Source organism: Carcharodon carcharias, chromosome 19, assembly GCF_017639515.1.
Source record: "Carcharodon carcharias isolate sCarCar2 chromosome 19, sCarCar2.pri, whole genome shotgun sequence".
In the NCBI taxonomy this organism is placed as follows: domain Eukaryota; kingdom Metazoa; phylum Chordata; class Chondrichthyes; order Lamniformes; family Lamnidae; genus Carcharodon; species Carcharodon carcharias.
This window is the reverse complement of record NC_054485.1, coordinates 8,294,261-8,313,232: the sequence shown is the minus strand read 5'-3', so window position 1 is coordinate 8,313,232 and position 18,972 is coordinate 8,294,261. Positions and strand designations below refer to the sequence as shown.

At 45.9% G+C, this 18,972-nt stretch overlaps 1 protein-coding gene across 1 annotated transcript in view; it reads left to right on the top strand.

The window, feature by feature from the left end:
• si:dkey-34d22.1 (discoidin, CUB and LCCL domain-containing protein 1) overlaps nucleotides 1–18,972 on the top strand; it is a 165,100-nt gene that overhangs the window by 92,136 nt on the left and 53,992 nt on the right. Inside the window, exons 4-5 of the mRNA XM_041212080.1 lie at nucleotides 14,356–14,407; nucleotides 18,614–18,686. Of these exons, the coding sequence (XP_041068014.1) occupies nucleotides 14,356–14,407; nucleotides 18,614–18,686 (125 nt within the window). The remainder of the gene's footprint in view (nucleotides 1–14,355; nucleotides 14,408–18,613; nucleotides 18,687–18,972) is intronic.

Genomic DNA, 18,972 nt, shown 5'->3' with positions numbered 1-18,972 from the left:
GCCTTGCTGGCACTGGCATTGGAGCCAGCCTGCTGACTCTGCTGTCTTGTTGACCTCGATGACCTTGGTGGACGTCCTCTGGCCAGCGGAGCCTGTCCTGGGCCTGTATGGGAGGGAGTGGCCAGTTCCACAGCTGGCATCTCCTCAGTCATTGTGGCCTCATCAGATGCGACGGTCACTGGCGGGGGGCGGAGGGACAGAGGGGTGGAGGGGCGGAGGACGTTCTGCCATCATCCAGAGCACACTGAGAGGAGCCCTCAGAGATGGCAGACAGCTTATGCACCAACATGAGGTTCCCCTGGACCTCCCTGCTCACCGCTGATGGACGGGCACCGAGCTGGGATACTGGTTGCCCAATCCATCTCCCACACTGACACTGACCACCTGAGGTCATTGCCTGTGTGAGGGCTGCAGGTCCGAGCGCATCCCCAGGAATCCCTGATTCTTCCCCTGGAGCTGCCTCTCCATGAGAGTCGCCACTCTCTCCATGGAGGAGACAGTGTGCTCGGCCATGAGGGTCAATGCAGTGCTCACGCTCTGCATGGACTCCTCCACAATGGAGACCATGGCACACAGATCCGCATGGATCTCCACCAGATCCTCCCACAGATCTCGCTGGACATCCAGCATCGTAATGGACAGAGGCTCATCATCTGCCTTTGACTGAGCATCATCCTCGTTCCCCAGTCCTCCGACTGCTGGCGCCCTGGGCACTCTCTGCCTCTGCCTGCACCTCAAGCGAGTGTGAAGTGGCCTCACCAATGTGCACTGACATTCTAGCTGCCAATCTAATGCCCACCAAGGTGCTGGTATCGGCGCTGGTGCCTGGTTCAGAGAGCGATTGTAACACAGGCGCAAGTGAAACCTGGTGGTCCTCTGCCATCAGGGGTGGCTCTTCAGGGTCCAGAGAGCGAGTGCAAGGCGGTGAAGCTAAGGGAGAACAAGGACATGTCATTAGTTTAAGTCATCAGACTGTCACTGCACATGCCAGGCACCCTGGTGAGACAATGGAGATCTGCATCATGGTGCCCTCGTCTTTCAATGATCAATGGGGACTCCAAGCTTGAGGTTACAATCAAAAAAGAGACTGCACTAGACTGGTTGCAAAATCCGAAACTCTCACCTCTGTGCACAGCACTCTCACCTTCGTCTGGCACACCCGCCTCTCCACGCCCGGTTGCACATGGAGCATGGCGGCTCTCCAGCTCCAGGGTCTCCTGCTTGAACCTGCTGAGCAGCAGGACCTGTATATGTCCTCTCTGCCTGGTTATGGTTCATCTTCTCCTGAAAGGACAGAGGAGCATTGATGAGTCCACTCTCTACCTGCAGCACCATTGCAGCCTGGACAACCCCAGCTGAGGAACACCTCGCAGGGCACATCCGAGTCGTGGTCCACGAGCCGTGAGGCCCTCAGTCCAAGCAGCCAGGGCTCACCCCCTTGGCCAGCTCCGGTGTCACTGACAGTTGGCACTCAGACTCTAACACCCCTGAGGTCCGTGGGGAGGTGGGGGTGGGGGGGGGGGCGGTGACAGCCACACCTTAACACTTCTGCACACTGATCCATGCCAACGTGGTATTCTGCCCTCCTGAGCACAGCAGGTCATTAAACCTCTTCCGGCACTGTACCCATGTGCGCCGTACTACGTAATGGCTGCTGACCAGCGCTGCAACCTCCTCCTATGCCCCCTTGGTGAGGCGTAGTAGCCTCCTCCTCCCATCCCTGGGGACAAGGCAGCCAACAGCAACCTCCCCCCCCACCCCACCCCCCCCAGCACCACCACCCCCCACCCCCTCCTCCCCGCCCCGTTCGGCCCTTCCTAACCAGTGTGGAGCCATGTTTCATGCTGGGTGGGCCTTAATTGGCCTCCCCAATGTGAAATTGCAATCGGGGGCCAATCGCGGGTGGTGGACCATTTCCTGGCTGCTCCCAGACCTGCCCACTGCACCCACCCGAGGGCCTCAAAATCCTACCCTCTGCCGGGGGCAATCACCCAATCTCAGTTCTGCTTCAATTAACGGCCACAGAGCATGCTCAATGTTCAGTTAAGGACGGTGGGCAGGCCCTCAAAGCTGGTGAGGCAATAGGAAGCTCACCGGTCCAGAAGGAGCTGCAGCCTGCCCTTGCAGGGAAGAGAGAGAGAGGGAGGGTGCTTCTATCTCAACAAAATCTAAGAAAATCTGAAATTAATAGTGGGGCCGCAGCTACTTGGCCACCATTGTCGAGGGAGAACCCTTCTGCCGTGTGGTCTATGGCCATGACTGGGGAGTGGAGCTGGGGGAGTGGGGGGAGAAGGGTCGGGGGGGTTGGGGGGGTGCGGTGGGGTTCGTGGGGGTGTGCCTGAAAGCTTTTGTTGAGCAGACAGCTGGTCCGCATCCCATCCTGCCGCAGGGAAAGTTCCCCGGTGGCGGGAATACACCAGGGTTCCATCTCGGAGCAGCCCCCTCCTCTTATCTGGGTATCCCCCACCAACCCTGCCTCTATTTCCCCACCGTGGGAGGGGCCGGGAAAACTCTGCGCAATGGTTGTATTTATGCACTTATTAACAAACCGGGAAAGGAAAGTGCCAAATGGTTACTTTCCAATTTGTTTCAGTTAAAAGCAAAAATGAAATAATACTTGACATAACTTCCGCTCCTCACTTGTACAGATTCCATGAAACATCTTCTTTGTATTTAATGTGTAAATTCATTTGAACCACTTTACTGCTGAGGAATGCAGCACTGAAGCATGACTGTACTTAGATTTGTAACCAAAAAGCCTATGTTGTTCCAGGAGACCGATCAAAATCCCACTGTGTGTCAATATTTACCACTGTCTATCCCTAGTGCAGACCAATATGTATTTCCTCACACATAGCATGTCCCTTGGCTCCTCCCAACCCCCCCAGCACCCCCTCCCATTTCTTTCCCTATTGTTTGCTTTTCAGGTACCCCAACAGAATGACAGAAATCTTTCCAGTGAAGGTTTGCTGGTAGTATCGAGGGTGGAGTGCAGCAAGTCTTTTGCCTGCCACTTTCCCCCTAACGCAAATACAATTAATTCGTTTTAATTGATGAGCAGGGTCTTCTTGAGCGGGGCATCTCATGGCATACCCCAATAGTTAGACACTTATTTGCACCTTTCAGCTCAAATTTTTGTGCCATGGTGTGCTGAAAGTGCAAACTGATAACAGCACAGCGAAGGGAGCTGGGCATCCGGCATCATAGTCCACATCAAATCACTAGCACAACCCAGCTATATGACACTTCAGTGCACCTGTGACTGGGCTGCTTGAACTTGCATCACACCACGCCTAGACCACTTCTCCACTTCCGTGACAAGATTAAATCCAACACAAGAAAACAGATGTGTAACTAAAAGATATGCCACGATTATCTTGGATGAAGCCACCGCGGTTAACCTTATCTGTAAGACCATCAAGGAGTTGGAAGAGATCAAGACACCAGCCTCACCATCAGGACAAAGCAACAAAACGACACTCTAAATCTGATGCACACAATTTATAAATGTTCTGGAAAAGCAAACCACACACAACTAAATGCTTTGGTTTCCAGTAAAACTGGAAGTATATAGAATGGAATGCTGCAGTGTGTAAGTGAAGTGCTTCTGTTTAAATGACATTTATTCCTTCTGGATCTGCCATTATTATATTGTGCTTGCTTCATTTGCCCCATTCCAGTCTCAGTGGATTGAGCGAACTTTTACAGCCTCCCTCGTTTATAGATATGAGTGATTGTCTAATACTCAGCTGAAAAGTCCAGAAATACAGGACTGAAGGTGTTGTATCTGAATGCTCGCAGTGTACGAAATAAGGTAAATAAGCTTGTGGCGCAGATTGAAATTGGCAGGTATGATGTGGTGGGCATCACGGAGACATGGCTGCAAGGGGATCAGGACTGGGAGCTAAATATCCAAGGATATACATCCTATCGAAAAGATAGGCAGGTTGGCAGAGGGGGTGGGGTTGCTTTGTTAGTAAGAAATGAAATTAAATCGATAGCAAGAAATGACGTAGGGTCAGATGATGTAGAATCTGTGTGGGTAGAGTTGAAAAACCGCAAAGGTAAAAAAACCATAATGGGAGTTATGTACAGGCCTCCGAACAGTAGTCAGGATGTGGGGCACAAGATACACCAGGAGATAGAAAAGGCGTGTAAGAAAGGCTAGGTTACAGTGATCATGGGGGATTTCAATATGCAGGTAGACTGGGAAAATCAGGTTGGTAATGGATCCCAAGAAAAGGAATTTGTGGAATGTCTACGAGATGGCTTTTTGGAGCAGCTTGTGGTGGAGCCACTAGGGAACAGGCAATTCTAGATTTAGTGATGTGTAATGAGGCAGATTTGATAAGGGAGTTTAAGGTGAAGGAACCCTTAGGAGGCAGTGACCATAATATGATAGAATTTACCCTGCAATTTGAGAGGAAAAAGCTGGAATCAGATGTAAAGGTATTACAGTTGAACAAAGGCAACTATAGAGGCATGAGGGAGGAGCTGGCCAGGATTGACTGGGAGATGAGCCTAGCAGGAAAGACAGTGGAACAGCAATGGCAGGAGTTTCTGGGAGTAATTTGGGAGACACAGTAAAAATTCATCCCTTGGAAGAAGAAGCATACTAAAGGGAGGACGAGGCAACCATGGCTGACAAGGACAGCATAAAAGCTAAAGAGAAAGCACACAATGAGGTGAAGAGCAGTGGGAAACCAGGGGATTGGGAAGCCTACAAAGACCAACAGAGGACAACTAAAAAAGAAATAAGGAGGGAGAAGATTAAATATGAGGGTAAACTAGCCAGTAATATAAAAGAAGATTGCAAGAGTTTTTTTAGATATATAAAGGGTAAGAGAGAGGCAAAAGTGGACATTGGGCCGCTGGAAAATGACGCTGGAGAAGTAGTAGTGGGGAACAAAGAAATGGCGGAGGAACTGAATAGGTACTTTGTATCAGTCTTCACGGTAGAAGACACGAGTAACATCCCCAAAGTTCAAGAGAGTCGGGGAGGCTGAGGTGAGTATGGTGGCCATTACCAAGGAGAAGGTGCTAGGAAAACTGAAAGATCTGAATCACCTGGATCAGATGGATTACACCCCAGAGTTCTGAAGGAGATAGCTGAAGAGATAGTGGAGGCGTTAATGGTGATCTTTCAGGAATCACTGGAGGCAGGGAGGGTCCCAGAGGACTGGAAAATCGCTAATGTAACCCCTCTGTTTAAGAAGGGTATGAGGCAAAAGACAGGAAATTACAGGCCAATTAGCCTGGCCTCGGTCGTTGGTAAGATTTTAGAGTCCATTATTAAGGATGAGATTTCAGAATACTTGGAAGTGCATGGTAAAGTAGGGCAAAGTCAGCATGGTTTCATCAAGGGGAGGTCATGCCTGACAAATCTGTTAGAATTCTTTGAGGAGGTAAAGATTAGGTTAGACAGAGGAGAGCCAATGGATGTTATCTACTTGGACTTCCAGAAGGCCTTTGACAAGGTGCCGCACAGGAGGCTGCTCAGTAAGATAAGAGCCCATGGTGTTAGAGGCAAGGTACTAGCATGGATAGAAGATTGACTGTCTGGCAGGAGGCAGAGAGTGGGGATAAGGGGGTCCTTCTCAGGATGGCGGCCGGTGACTAGTGGAGTTCCGCAGGGGTCAGTGTTGGGACCACAACTTTTCACTTTATACATTAATGATCTAGATGAAGGAACTGAGGGCATTCTGGCTAAATTTGCAGATGATATAAAGATAGGTGGAGGGACTGGTAGTATTGAGGAGGTGGGGAGGCTGCAGAAGGATTTAGACAGGTTAGGAGAATGGGCAAAGAAGTGGCAGATGGAATACGACGTGGGGAAGTGTGAGGTCATGCACTTTGGTAGGAAGAATAGAGGCATAGACTATTTTCTAAATGGGGAGAGAATTCAGAAATCTGGAGTGCAAAGGGACTTGGGAGTCCTAGTCCAGGATTCTCTTATGGTTAACTTGCAGGTTGAGTCGGTAGTTAAGAAGGCAAATGCAATGTTGGCATTTATTTCGAGAGGACTAGAAAATAAAAGCAGGGATGTGCTGCTGAGGCTTTATAAGGCTCTGGTCAGACCACATTTAAAATATTGTGAGCAATTTTGGGCCCGGTATCTCAGGAAGGATGTGCTGGCCCTGGAGAGGGTCCAGAGGAGGTTCACGAGAATGATCCCAGGAATGAAAGGCTTAACATAAGAGGAACGTTTGAGGACTCTGGGTCTATACTTGTTGGAGTTTAGAAGGATGAGGGGGGATCTGACTGAAACTTACAGAATACTGAAAGGCCTGGATAGAGTGGACGTGGGGAAGATGTTTCCATTAGTAGGAGAGACTAGGACCCGAGGGCACAGCCTCAGAGTAAAGGGAAGACCTTTTAGAACAGAGATGAGGAGAAACTTCTTTAGCCAGAGAGTGGTGAATCTATGGAATTCATTGCCACAGAAGGCTGTGGAGGCCGGGTCATTGAGTGTATTTAAGACCGAGATAGATAGGTTCTTGATTGGTAAGGGGATCAAAGGTTACGGGGAGAAGGCAGGAGAATGGGGTTGAGAAACTTATCAGCCATGATTGATTGGCGGAGAAGACTCAATGGGCCGAATGGCCTAATTTCTGCTCCTATGTCTTATGGTCTTATAAATATTATGGTTGTTTTGGATGTAGAAATGAAACCATTAAAATTTGAAGCTACCAGCAATACTTTTACTTTGGTGACAGAGGGAGTGAAACTTGGAGCAGACTTTCAAAGCAAACAAACTGTTCACAGTCAGTTTTTCTTTAAACTTTTGTTTCTCTTTGTATCTTTTATTATCTCTCACTGCATCCAACGTCAGGTCAAGGTAAACTCTAGTCTATTTAGACTTTCTGTTAAATTTTATGGATGTAAACTAGAAGGCAAAAAGAGATTGCCAAGTTCATTCCTCTGCCCAACTCCTTTGATGAACGGAGTTATTCCTGCTGCGCAGTTAGGCTGTGGTGACTGTTTTACCCAGTGGCTCTGTCGACACCACTTCTATTGCATTGAAAATGGAAACCCCATGGTGAGTAGGCTGATGCTTTGCTTCACTGGATGACTGAGGATTGGCAGGGGTTTTGGAGAAGGGGTTGAGATGGTGGAGGCATCCTCTCCAGCCAACATGGAGAAAAAGAAAATGATATTTTAAAATTGTCTAGAGATCAGCGCTTTCTCTATGTAAACATTACTAACATTCCTCCCTTATCTTCTTTCTCACAGAGCATTATATTAACTGTACTCCCTTTGTCCCAGTGTTATTTCAGTGAAATTCTTACTTTTAAGTATTTTTTTCTCAGTGTAAACGGAGAAAGTTTTATATTCATAGGACGCCTTTCATGTTCACAGGACATCTCAAAATGCTTTACAAGCAGAGAAGTGAAGTGTAGTCACTCTGGTACAGTGGGAATTTGCGAACTGCAATGTGATAATGACCAGGTACTCTGTTGCTGTGATACACTACCTCTTGACGCTGCATTGCAACAGGAAGTCTGCACACACTCCGCCTGTAGGCTCATGCACGATGCCGCTGACGTCACCTTTGTGCACCCATTGAACGCTCCCCGCCCACTTGCTCACCCTGCTCATTGTCCCCCTTGCCACTTCGCTTGCCCCCCCCCCCCCACAACCTTTGCTGCCCCATTCCTAACCCTGTAGACAGCGAGGGTACAGGGCGGCAAGCGAGAGAGGAGGAAGTGAGCGGTCGGGAGGTGGGGAAGCCGGTGAGGCATCACAATCCCAGGATTTTTGGGGTTCACTATTCTGTGAAAACTGCGATCACCAACCATGGTGAAAGAAACCACATTTTGTCGATGCTGCACTTGTTTAAATATCTTTACACTGCTCAATATTACAGATGGCCCTCTTCTTTTATGCAGGCAGGGCCCGGGAGATGTTTAAACATTGGGAGCTGAATGTTGGGGGGGCGGGGGCGGGGGAGGGTTGCTGGACTCGGTGTGACAGTGTCCGGAGTGAGGAGCCATCAAAAAATCAGAACCATCAGTCTGAGAGTTCCAATTTTTTTTTCAATGCCGGTTTTTCAGCTTAGATTCAGTGAGTCGCTGCGCTGCTGCTTCTGACCCTCGGTGGTTTTGGGTTCCAATTTTGAAAAGCTCACCAAAAAAGTGCCTGAAGGTCAGAAGCAGCAGCTGAGAGTGTTCTGCATTGAAGATCTGACTGAAGGCTGGTAAGTCCCTTAGTCATTTTACAGCTAGGGGGGGTGGGGTGGGCGGTGGGGCGGGGGGGGGAAGGTAGTGGTGGTGGGGAGGTGTGGAAGTGGGGGGGTTGAGGGTGTGAGGTGAGGGGATAGGGGGATGGGCTGAGGGGTTGGGGATGGTTTGATGAGGTGAGGGGATGGGCGGGGTTGGTGAGGGGAGTTGAGGTGGTGGAGGTGTGTAGGGAGGGTGTGGTGACAGTTTGGGCGGTGTAGAGGGTAGGGTGGGTCTGTGAGAGGGGGAAGGTGTGAGGGTAGGTCGGAGTGAGGGTTTTCAGGGAGGGGGTTTAAGATTTAGCACCACAAAATTAAATAATGTACATTTATCAAAATTCACTTTTGAATTTCAACCAGCATATAAATAGCAGTCTAAATTTTCATGATAAAGTAGACACAATTCTGATGACATGCTATGTTGATGAGAATCTTGCGCCTCGTCAAAATCAATGTAAGAAAATAAAACCTGGGTCGAAGCAAAACAGCGTGTTGACTCACTATCATCCATTTTATTAATCTTTCAAAGTCTGGGAATGAAATCCCAATTTGTCATTAGGAGATTGCTTAATGAAAGGTTTTCCAATCTCTACTCCATCCTAGGTTCAGCCCAGATAGGTTGTAAAATCACAGTGTACAGTACCATTTGTATGACAGCTTCTGGGGGAAGGGGAGGCAATCCAGTTCTTGAATTAGGGCTGAACTGAGCTTTTGTACCATGTATCATTCTTCTCTGAAAAATTCAGATCAACAATTCAATGTACATTTTTACTGAGCCAGTGGTACATGTCTGATTGAGAAACCCTGGGGATAGTGTCATTAGTGTAAAGGGGGCAGATGCCATTTATGGTATATTGTGGGTTGGTGCCTGAGAAATCAGAATGGTAAGGTTGTATCAGCCACAGAGCTGAATTGTTTTGTAAATGTAGTGATTTCTTTGTGGTCACTTTCCTAATGTCAGTTGATTGCTCTGTGATTAATTACCCTTAGAGACTCAGCATTGGGCCTCCAATTTCACCATTGCTACAGTCACTCTGCCTACTTCATGCAGGTGTAATGAAAGAAAGACAAAACCTACATTTATATAGCACCTTTCACAATGTTCCAAATCACTTTATGGCCAATTAAGTACTTTTGAGTTGTAGTCATTGGTATAATATAGGCAATGTTATCAAATGGTGGAACAGGCAAAAGGGGCCAAATGGCCTACTCCTGCTCCTTGTACACACGTTAATATGTCATTTAAATGGATGAGATAAGCTGGGCTAGATGGCCCTTGTCATCCATAATTATCTTATGAACAGAGGGTGGAATCATAGCTAGAGTTCTGTTTATTTTGTTGCTAATGGAAGCTTACTGTGGGCAGGCTTTGTGGGATGAAATTGGTAGGACAGGAGTGTGTAATGTGTTCATAATGAACCAGTAACCTGTTTTACACTGCGCATGATTCTCAAGAATTTTTTCCATTGACTTGAATCTTGTCCTTTTGTTTACTTACCTATATCCCACTCTATCTTGGTGCTTTTATGATTTTTTTGAGGTATTGGAATACCGTGATAAAGTTGTGTTGCATAATGGATGTTGAAAATATATTCTGGTAAGAAGCAGCAATCAGCAGCCTTCAGACTTGCTGATCAAGCAGACACAGATACAGTTGTAAACCATTCAGTCTTTGTGCTCTTGCCTCTTAAAAATTGTGTCACACAGAGATATCTGAGGGCTCCAACTCTTCTCACTGACAGTGTTGTTCAATCATTCCACTTTGTTGCTCAGGAGTCATTTGGTCATTCTACCCTATGGGATTACTGTTAATATAGAATCCAATTACGCCCCTTCTATGAAATAATTATATTGAATAATATCATGCGTCCAGGCAAGAGAAAATTGTCGTCTTCTTCTACAGAATAGAAAAGATCTTGCACAGTTTATCTGGGTTGCAAGTACTGAATCTTTCCCCCTAATATGAATTTCCTATCACCGTGTCCATATGGTGCAATGTGCAGAACATGTTAATGTGGGCTGAGGCAGTCACCAAAATCAGCGTGATCATCTGCACAGTGTTATAAATAACTAATAAATAATGACCCATGCTGCGTATATACAGTGGATGATATTTGCAACCAGAAGCCAACAAAGGGCTTTTAACTTTACCAGAACCTTGCTGTGATTGTTTGATGAATTGGTTGGTGAATCTTGAAAGAGGGAAAAATATCACACGATTGAAGGAGAAGGTTAGAGAGGCGGCAGGGTGGGGGAGTGGAATAATGGGCCCAGAAATAGGAGAAGCACCAGGGCTTATGATTTCTCTCCCTGGCCCTGGATGCAGGCAGCTACCTTCAGGGTTACTGGCAGTGATGTCACAGGCACTGTGACTGAACGTCTGGCGAACGCATCCCCGAGTGTTACAGTAGTGGCAAATGCAGCCTTCGATATATTGATTGAGGGATAAATATTGGCCAGGAGACCAGGAATAACTCCCCTGCTCTTCTTCAAAATAGTGCCATGGTATCTTTTGCATCCACCTGAGAGGGCAGACAGGGCCTCAGTTTAATGTCTCATCCAAAGGCAGCACCTCTGACAGTGCAGCACTCCCTCAGCACTGCTTCGGATTACCAGCCTTGAATTTTGTGCTCAGAAGTAGGACTTGAACCCAGAATCTTCTGACCCAGAGGTGAAAGTGCTGCCCACTGAGCCATGGTTGACACAAAAATAAGAACCATATCACAGGATGCCATCTTGAGGCCAAAAGCCTGCAGCTGTAACTTTGGCAGGAATTATTTCTTTCTTGTCACCCAGAGAGCTGCTGGCAAATGTTCCATTTCCCTGGCCTGGAACACTCCTGTAGGACCCATTTTTTTACTGTACAAATGTACTGTACAACTGTATTTGGTTGATGTTAAGAATGGTGGCTGTAAAACATATGGCCCAAGCACCATTTGTTGATGTCTGTAGTCAAGATCCAGCACTTGAGAGGTGGCAATCGTGAGGCGTGTAAGATAGTGAATGGTAGAGAAAATGTAGATCTTGTGACAGGCCAATTCAACTCTAAGGCCTGGATTTTCACAACAACAGAGGTCCTCTCCATCATTGTGGAAATAGTAGAGGAGGCCAAAATCTGTAAGTCCCACCCCTGCACATGGCACCCACCATTTTCCCAGGGACAGGAGTGGGGCCGGGAAGGATGCGTGTTGTGTAAAGGCAGATAAAACAGCAGCTGTCTCCAGTCATGTCTGATTTTCATTAGCCAGGAGTAGGAAACACAATGTGCGCAGATTAGACCTGATACAAGCAGGTCTAAATTCTGCAAGTCCTTTGGGGAGGTGGAATACCCTTTTGGAGAGGTAGAGTACCCCTTTGGATTTGGCCTGAGAGATCTTTGGGGGAGATCCAGTGCCCTTGAGAGAGGTAAGCTGTCCTTTGGGAGAGGTCAGGTGCCTTTTGGGGTTATTAAATGTAGACCCGAATGTACATTTAGAAAGTGCATAAACCCACTGGAACCTTCAAGAAAACTGTCAAAAGCAACTGTCAAGCTGTCAAGGCATTTAAAACTCCTGCCCTCTAAATCTTTGAAAGAACTTTACAGAGTGTTAAAAAAAAGTCATTGCTTGTTATTTCGCTCTGTCTATTGACTTAAGCCTGAGGGTTATCATTACTGGATTAATGCTGCATGACTGAATTCACAACCTTCCATTATCACAGTGGGATGCCTGCCATTTCACAGTTTAATTGACAACTACAAGTGGTTGTAGAATCTTTGAAGTGGGACAATTAATTCCAATGTTTGTTTTTATACCGGATTAAGCACTTGAACAAAATGTTTGTTTTAATGTGGATTATGTAGTTGAAGGAATGTAAATGTAGTGAATGGTTTTTTTATGAGTGTTTTTAAAAAAGTTTGCAATAGACACTTACAACTTTATTTTATTTAATCTCAGCATGAGTCCTGATGTCTGCCCATGGTGGATACTCCATGAGTTGGCTTGGAGAGTGGGGGCGTGGGTTAGCTTGAGTTGGCACGGGGCTATAAAGAGCCACAGGCATAAATAGAGGGACATAGGTCGACTTGGAGGGTGTAATTGGCCATAAGGGTTGTTTGGAGGGGCATAGGTTGACATGAAGGATATGAGGAGCTATGGAGAGTGGGTAGAGAGCATGAAGTGACATGGGTATGGGGAGCATGAGGAGGAGGTATTAGAGTTGAGGGCTGGAAGGCTTTTTTATGTTTTTTTTTTAAACCTTGGACAAAGTGCCGGCGCACCGAGACAGGCCTCTGCCCAGCCTGTCTCCACACCCAGCCGCCTCCACACCCAGCAGCCTCCACACCCAGCAGCCTTTACACCCAGCAGCCTCCACACCCAGCAGCCTCCACATCCAGCAGCCTCTACACCCAGCAGCCTCTACACCCAGCCGCCTCTACACCCAGCAGCCTCCACACCCAGCAGCCTCTACACCCAGCAGCCTCCACACCCAGCAGCCTCCACACCCAGCCACCAACACACCCAGCAGCCTCCACACCCAGCAGCCTCCACACCCAGCAGCCTCCACACCCAGCAGCCTCCACACCCAGCCACCAACACACCCAGCAGCCTCCACACCCAGCAGCCTCTACACCCAGCAGCCTCCACACCCAGCAGCCTCCACACCCAGCAGCCTCTACACCCAGCAGCCTCTACACCCAGCAGCCTCTACACCCAGCAGCCTCCACACCCAGCAGCCTCCACACCCAGCAGCCTCTACACCCAGCAGCCTCCACACCCAGCAGCCTCCACACCCAGCAGCCTCCACACCCAGCAGCCTCCACACCCAGCAGCCTCCACACCCAGCCACCAACACACCCAGCAGCCTCTACACCCAGCAGCCTCCACACCCAGCAGCCTCTACACCCAGCAGCCTCTACACCCAGCAGCCTCCGCGCTGTTTCCTGAGTCACTCGCCATGAATCCCCACCGAAAATCCAACGCTTGGGGCCACTTTTGTGGAAACCAGGTTCGCAGAGCTGGGAATTGTGAGCGCGAAAAGTCAGGCCAAAATGTAACTTGTTTGAGAAAGATCATTTTTTTGTTTGTATTGTTAATGTTGGATAATTTCATACCCTTTATTTATTAAAGTGAGTCTTGTTTAAATGTGACGCTGCAGAACCGGCCACGACCCAAATTATAACCGTTCATTGAATCATAGAAATTGCAGAACGAGGTTATATCCTGCCCATTACACCCGTGTGGGTGTTGGTTCTTCACTTGTTCACTTGCCTATCTTTCTTTCCTTTAATATTCTTTTTTAAAATACTTAAACAATTCAATCTATCTCAATTCTGCTTGTGGTAAGGAATTGCACGCTCTAATGACCTGCTGCACGGAAATAAATTCTTCCAATAGCCCGTTTTGTTCTGTCAGTTGTTGGGGTATAATGAGATACCCACTTCTCAGGCCATGCTATAACGCTATAAAGTTAATGCTATAAATGTGCATATTATATGCACCTTTCAATCTATATCTGAAAGAGAAAGTTGAACATCTTTGGTGGAAATCCTTTGTCAACATGGGCTGACACACTTGATGCTTTGTTAGCTTTGTCCTTGGCAGCTGCCGGTGCTGAAGTGGGTATGAATGGCAGGACTGCATGCTCCAAGTATAGTCATAGAGCTATTATGGCACAAAGAGAGACCATTCAGCCCCACTGAGTCCATGCCAGCTCTCTGCAGAGCGATCCTGTCAGTCCCCTTCCCCCACTCTATCCCTACAGCCCTGCACGTTTATTTCCCTCACTGCCCATCCATTTTCCTTTTGAAATCACTCATCGTCTCCACTTGCACCACCTTAGTAAGCAGCAATTTCCAGGTCATCACCACTCACTGCGTAATAAAGGTTCTTCCTCACATCCCCCAACATTTCTAGCCCAAAACCCAAGATCCCTCTGTCCCAGCACACTCTTTAGAACTGTGTCATTCAGAATATATTGCCTCTCCCGAACCCTTCTGCAAAAATGAGTCACCTCACACTTCCCTATTATATTCCACTATGTCATCTGAGTGGAGAGTGCTGCAGTTAGACTGGATTTTCTCTTTGGGGTGGGGAAACCATTGTATCAAAAAAATACATATTCCATTTATTAATGTATCAATACTTTATTTTGTGCAGATTTGATTTCCTGTCTGGATAAAGGGATTCATTATTCTCAACAACATTTTAGGTAAGTTGAAATCGACATTAACCTTGTCTTAAATACTGTGCATGTTAAACTGAGCCTTGATGCACAGTTTTGCATTGTTTAGAAAACAGAATTCCAAGAATGTTGGTGTGTTGATGTGGAAGGGGAGTTGGAAGCAGTAAGACAATTGTCCTACAGATAAATGGCAGCTATCAAGCAGTGGACATGTCTTTGTTTGGGAGCAACAGGATGACTCTGGTGACAGGAAAGCAAGAAAGCCAAAAATCCTCTTTCGGCTATGTCTGCTCTGCCAATATCATGTTTTTTCCGCATGTTCCTACTTGAATCAACAAATAAATTGCCAGAGCTTTATAAATATTATATCTAATCTATCATTAACAAATCTTTAATTGCAGGACTTTGAGGAAAGAGCAGGGGAATTGGATTAGATAGCTCTTGCAAAGGGCAAGCTCACATATAATGGGCCGAATGGTCTCCTTTGTGTGCTGTATGATTCTATGAATAAGAATTACAATTAGAATTCTTTTCATAAAAATTACAATTAGAATGGTAAATGCTGAGTTCAAGCTCTCAAACTTGAAAGAAAATGTAAAGCCTTTAAACTTTCTTTATGCAAATTGATCAGCATTGCAACATAGCTATTTAACCTGATATAGGATAGGTTTTCGTTATCTTTTTGACAGATTAATATTTGGTGCAGTATCTACAAAGTTTCTACCGTGACTGTACCTCTTAACTGTGTACACACTGCAGAGGACAGATAAAGGAAATCTGGCTGCCAGCAAGACTTGGAAGCTAACAGATGTCTAAAGCATTTATAAATAGTAAGCATGAGCTGTATAATCTCTCACTCTGAATGCAGTCCTGTAACAGAATGTGAAAATGTTTCTACAACTACACTTAGTTACCAAAATATCGGGTGTTTGACCTCCTCAGTTATTAGCTGCCTTCATATTTCATTAGTTTGTGCTAAGGTCTCTAACTCACTGCGCCAGTGCATATGTGTCTGTCACAGACTGACACTAATAACAGCTAAATCAGCCAGAGGAAGTGTGATAGATTCCAAGATAATTGAAACAATCAAGTTCCTATCAAACTTTGCAACACCCTAACAGTTAGAAACTAGTAGGGATTTTCTGGAGACATAAAATGCTTCCTGCACTGTGGACAGAGCTCAAATACACAAATGATGCACTTACAGCCAGCATATCATCATATAGTAACAGATCATTTAATATGTATAATCACTGTCATTCTGAGTAGAAATATGTGAATGCATCACAGGGTTGTAACATTTATATTTGTGCAAATAGCATCCTTATTCATCGTACGATGATGTACGAGATGAAGCAATGGCTTCTCGCTACATAAATTATGCTATTGCTTTGCATTGTACATCACATCAGACACAAACCGCAACTGAAATCCAATGTTCCTTCTGATTTCCCATTCCCTTTACGACTGCCTTGCAGCTGCACATGCATGCATCTTATAGGGGCCGCTTCTCATATACAGTCTGTTTGTCTCCTGTGCAATAAGACATAACTCCTATTTCCCATCTCTGTGGGAAAATTCAGCCCAGGGATGACTTCTGTTCATCTTGTAAACCAAATCCAGACATAAGAGGTCTCCTTCTATCTTGCTAAGGGAGTTTTACATCCATGCACTGTGCCCCCTTATTACAGTTGCATGAGAGAGCCAGTCTCCATATGTACACTGGACACCTATACAGACCACAGAGAGGAAACACATGGAACCATTTCCTCTGAGACTAAGCTGGCTGCCTTATCCAGATGAGAGAATAGTAGATTGAGATTTTAACAAACCTATGATGGTGTCATTTCCTGCAGCCTCGGTTTGGGTACATCATGGTGTGTGGCTAGTGGAAAGACATCTACACATCTGAAGTCAGCTGTATTCTTGTAGTCTGAAAGCATCTCCAGTGTAAAGAGAGAGCTACTTTATGTTATACAGGCTGCACTGTCGACCAATGGAAGTCCAGCTGTTCACTTCCCCAGAGGAGATGATATGTTACTTCATTTTTCTCACAGATGTACCAGACCACACATTCTAACATATATATTATGGAGATTTTTCCATACAAGTTCTTAAGACATCTCTTCTTTAATGGACCTAATAACTGGTTCTCCCACTGTTTTCTTCCATTGAAATGCTCTTTCTTTTCTCCACTCATGATTAGAACTCTCACTGAAAGGAAAATACTCCAGGAGACTTATTCCTTAATACTTTTAATCAGAAATCTTCATTTATTTAACTGCTACTCTTATACAGGTGTTGCAGATTATCCAACCAGCTGGCTGTCTACAACCAATGTTATATTGATTACGCCCAGGACTCTTCCACTGGCAGTGGCACACTGTCAGTAATACTATAACTGCACAGGCTTTACTATCAGAGGCATACAAACTTTGGGCACTGTTCATTACACTTACAGTTGCCCACAGACATTTTTCGGGCTTTTGCAGGGTAGCTTATCAGGCCCCGTTTTAATCCATTCACAACCCATAAACTTGTACAGAGATAAAATCAGGCCCAGAGTCATCAGGTGTCTGAAACAGTGCTCGCCCTCTACAAGGGGTCTGTGACCTGCACAAATAGGGCAATAATGTGTCCCTTCCACCAGTCAAAGTGAGGAATCCATCCTGAGGCACGTGGAGAATCTAAACTAGGAAGCGTGCGTTAGAATATTTAATACAGTGAAAAAAATCATATACAAAAAGCAAAATGAAGAAAAGGAAAGAATGGTGAGGTTGTGGCTGGGGTTTTGCCAGCCCCACTCGCTGCTAGGATTTGCGGCCCTGCTGAAAGTCAATGGACTTTTGGCTGGCCTGCTCCATCCCCTGCAGTAAGTCCCGCCACAGCAGGGCTGGAAAATCCTGGCCTAAGAGACAGATAAAATAAACAAAGAGAAAGTAAAAAGTTTTAATGTTTAATTTATCTTAAATTTCCAACAATAATTAACATCTGAAGGGGTGAGATTCCGAACTTATGAAAGTTAATTTTCAGGGCCAGACAGGTTGTTTTCCTGTAATTAATAGTGACCATGACGTTAAAAATTCACTTACGCATGAATGGACAAGCCTTAAATCTTTCTGGTGTGTTTATTTAGTATTAGTGAATAAGTAGTGCAAATTCACACCCTTCATGTGTTGAATGCTCAGTCTCTTGCCAAAATATTGCTCTAGCAAAGCCTGTGGAGGAGCAGGATAACTCAGACAGCAACCTCCCAATTTCCGTGTTTAGCTATGCAAGTGTGGACACCAGAGGTTGTTGTCAAATTTGCTCCCATAATAGCAGTGAGCGCTGATTGCTTCTCATTCCTCCTACTACAAAATCAAGGCCATTTTAATGGAATCAACTCGGTGCCTCAAGCGGTGTCTGAGACTCAACATAAATTAGCTAAGGATGGCAAAAAAACCATGGGGAGAATCTTCTCACCTTTGGGCGAGCCAGTTGGGAGCGGGCGTGGGCTGGTGCAGAGCCGATTGTGCAAAAGAGCGCGGAAATCTCCGAGGCACGGAGCTGCCTCAGAGAGATTAATTTCATAATGGAACTTTTAATAAAGAGGGTAAAAAATAATTTACACATGACACCTCATGTGACAGCGTCACATGAGCCGGGACATATTTATGAAATGGATAAAAAAAAATTTATTAATTTAATAAACCCTTCATGAAACCTCATCTCGCCCGTGGATGAGGTTTCATGAAAAATGTGAAGGCCGCTTGGGCTCTTCGCCTGCCCATCAACCTTATGGTTGGATGGACAGCCCTGTCCAATTGGTTAATTAGTTTTTTAATGGCCTTAACAGGCCTTTGACAGTTCAGCGGGTGCACAGCCGACTTCAGTGTGCGCCTGCCGTCCAAAAGATCAGAATGACGCGCGGTGATGTCAGTACGCACATCCGATGTCACCGCGCATCACTTTACAACAGAAGATTCTGCCTCATGTGGGTCTTTCCTATTGGCCCTCCATTGGGTTCAAAAAGGTCCAGTGACACATTAGTAAAGGAAAGTGGCACTCAGAGGTCCCGAGTTCTGCCTGAACAGTGCTTTGAATGCTGCTTTGCCAGCAGGTGAGCAGCAACTTGAAAGTACTTTTAGAGTACAGTTCGCTCAGGATACACTTAATGTAGGTGTTGATTTACTGAGCAGTTATTGCTATTCAGCGTTTTTGTGATAACCATTCCTTTTGCTTACATTACAGTAAATATTGTCCAGCGGGTTGTAAAGATGTCATTGGTGATGTTTGGGGGAATCCTCAACAGGGCTACCGTGATGTGAGTATAAATCAACTCATTAAATAAGTAACTAAATGATTTTTCTTAAGTCACGTAAGTATTAATGCCATTAGCATTTTTATTTGCTCTCCCCTCATTTAAGTCATTCATAATTCTGTCTTTTTTTCTGCACTTTTGACAGACCTAGAATATTAAAATTGTTGCATTGTGATTGCTGTAATGCTCAGCACAAATAGTTTCAACAAGAATATAAGAAATAAGAGCAGGAGTAGGTCATGTGGCCCCTCAGGCCTGCTTGCCATTCGTTAAGATCATGGCTGCATTT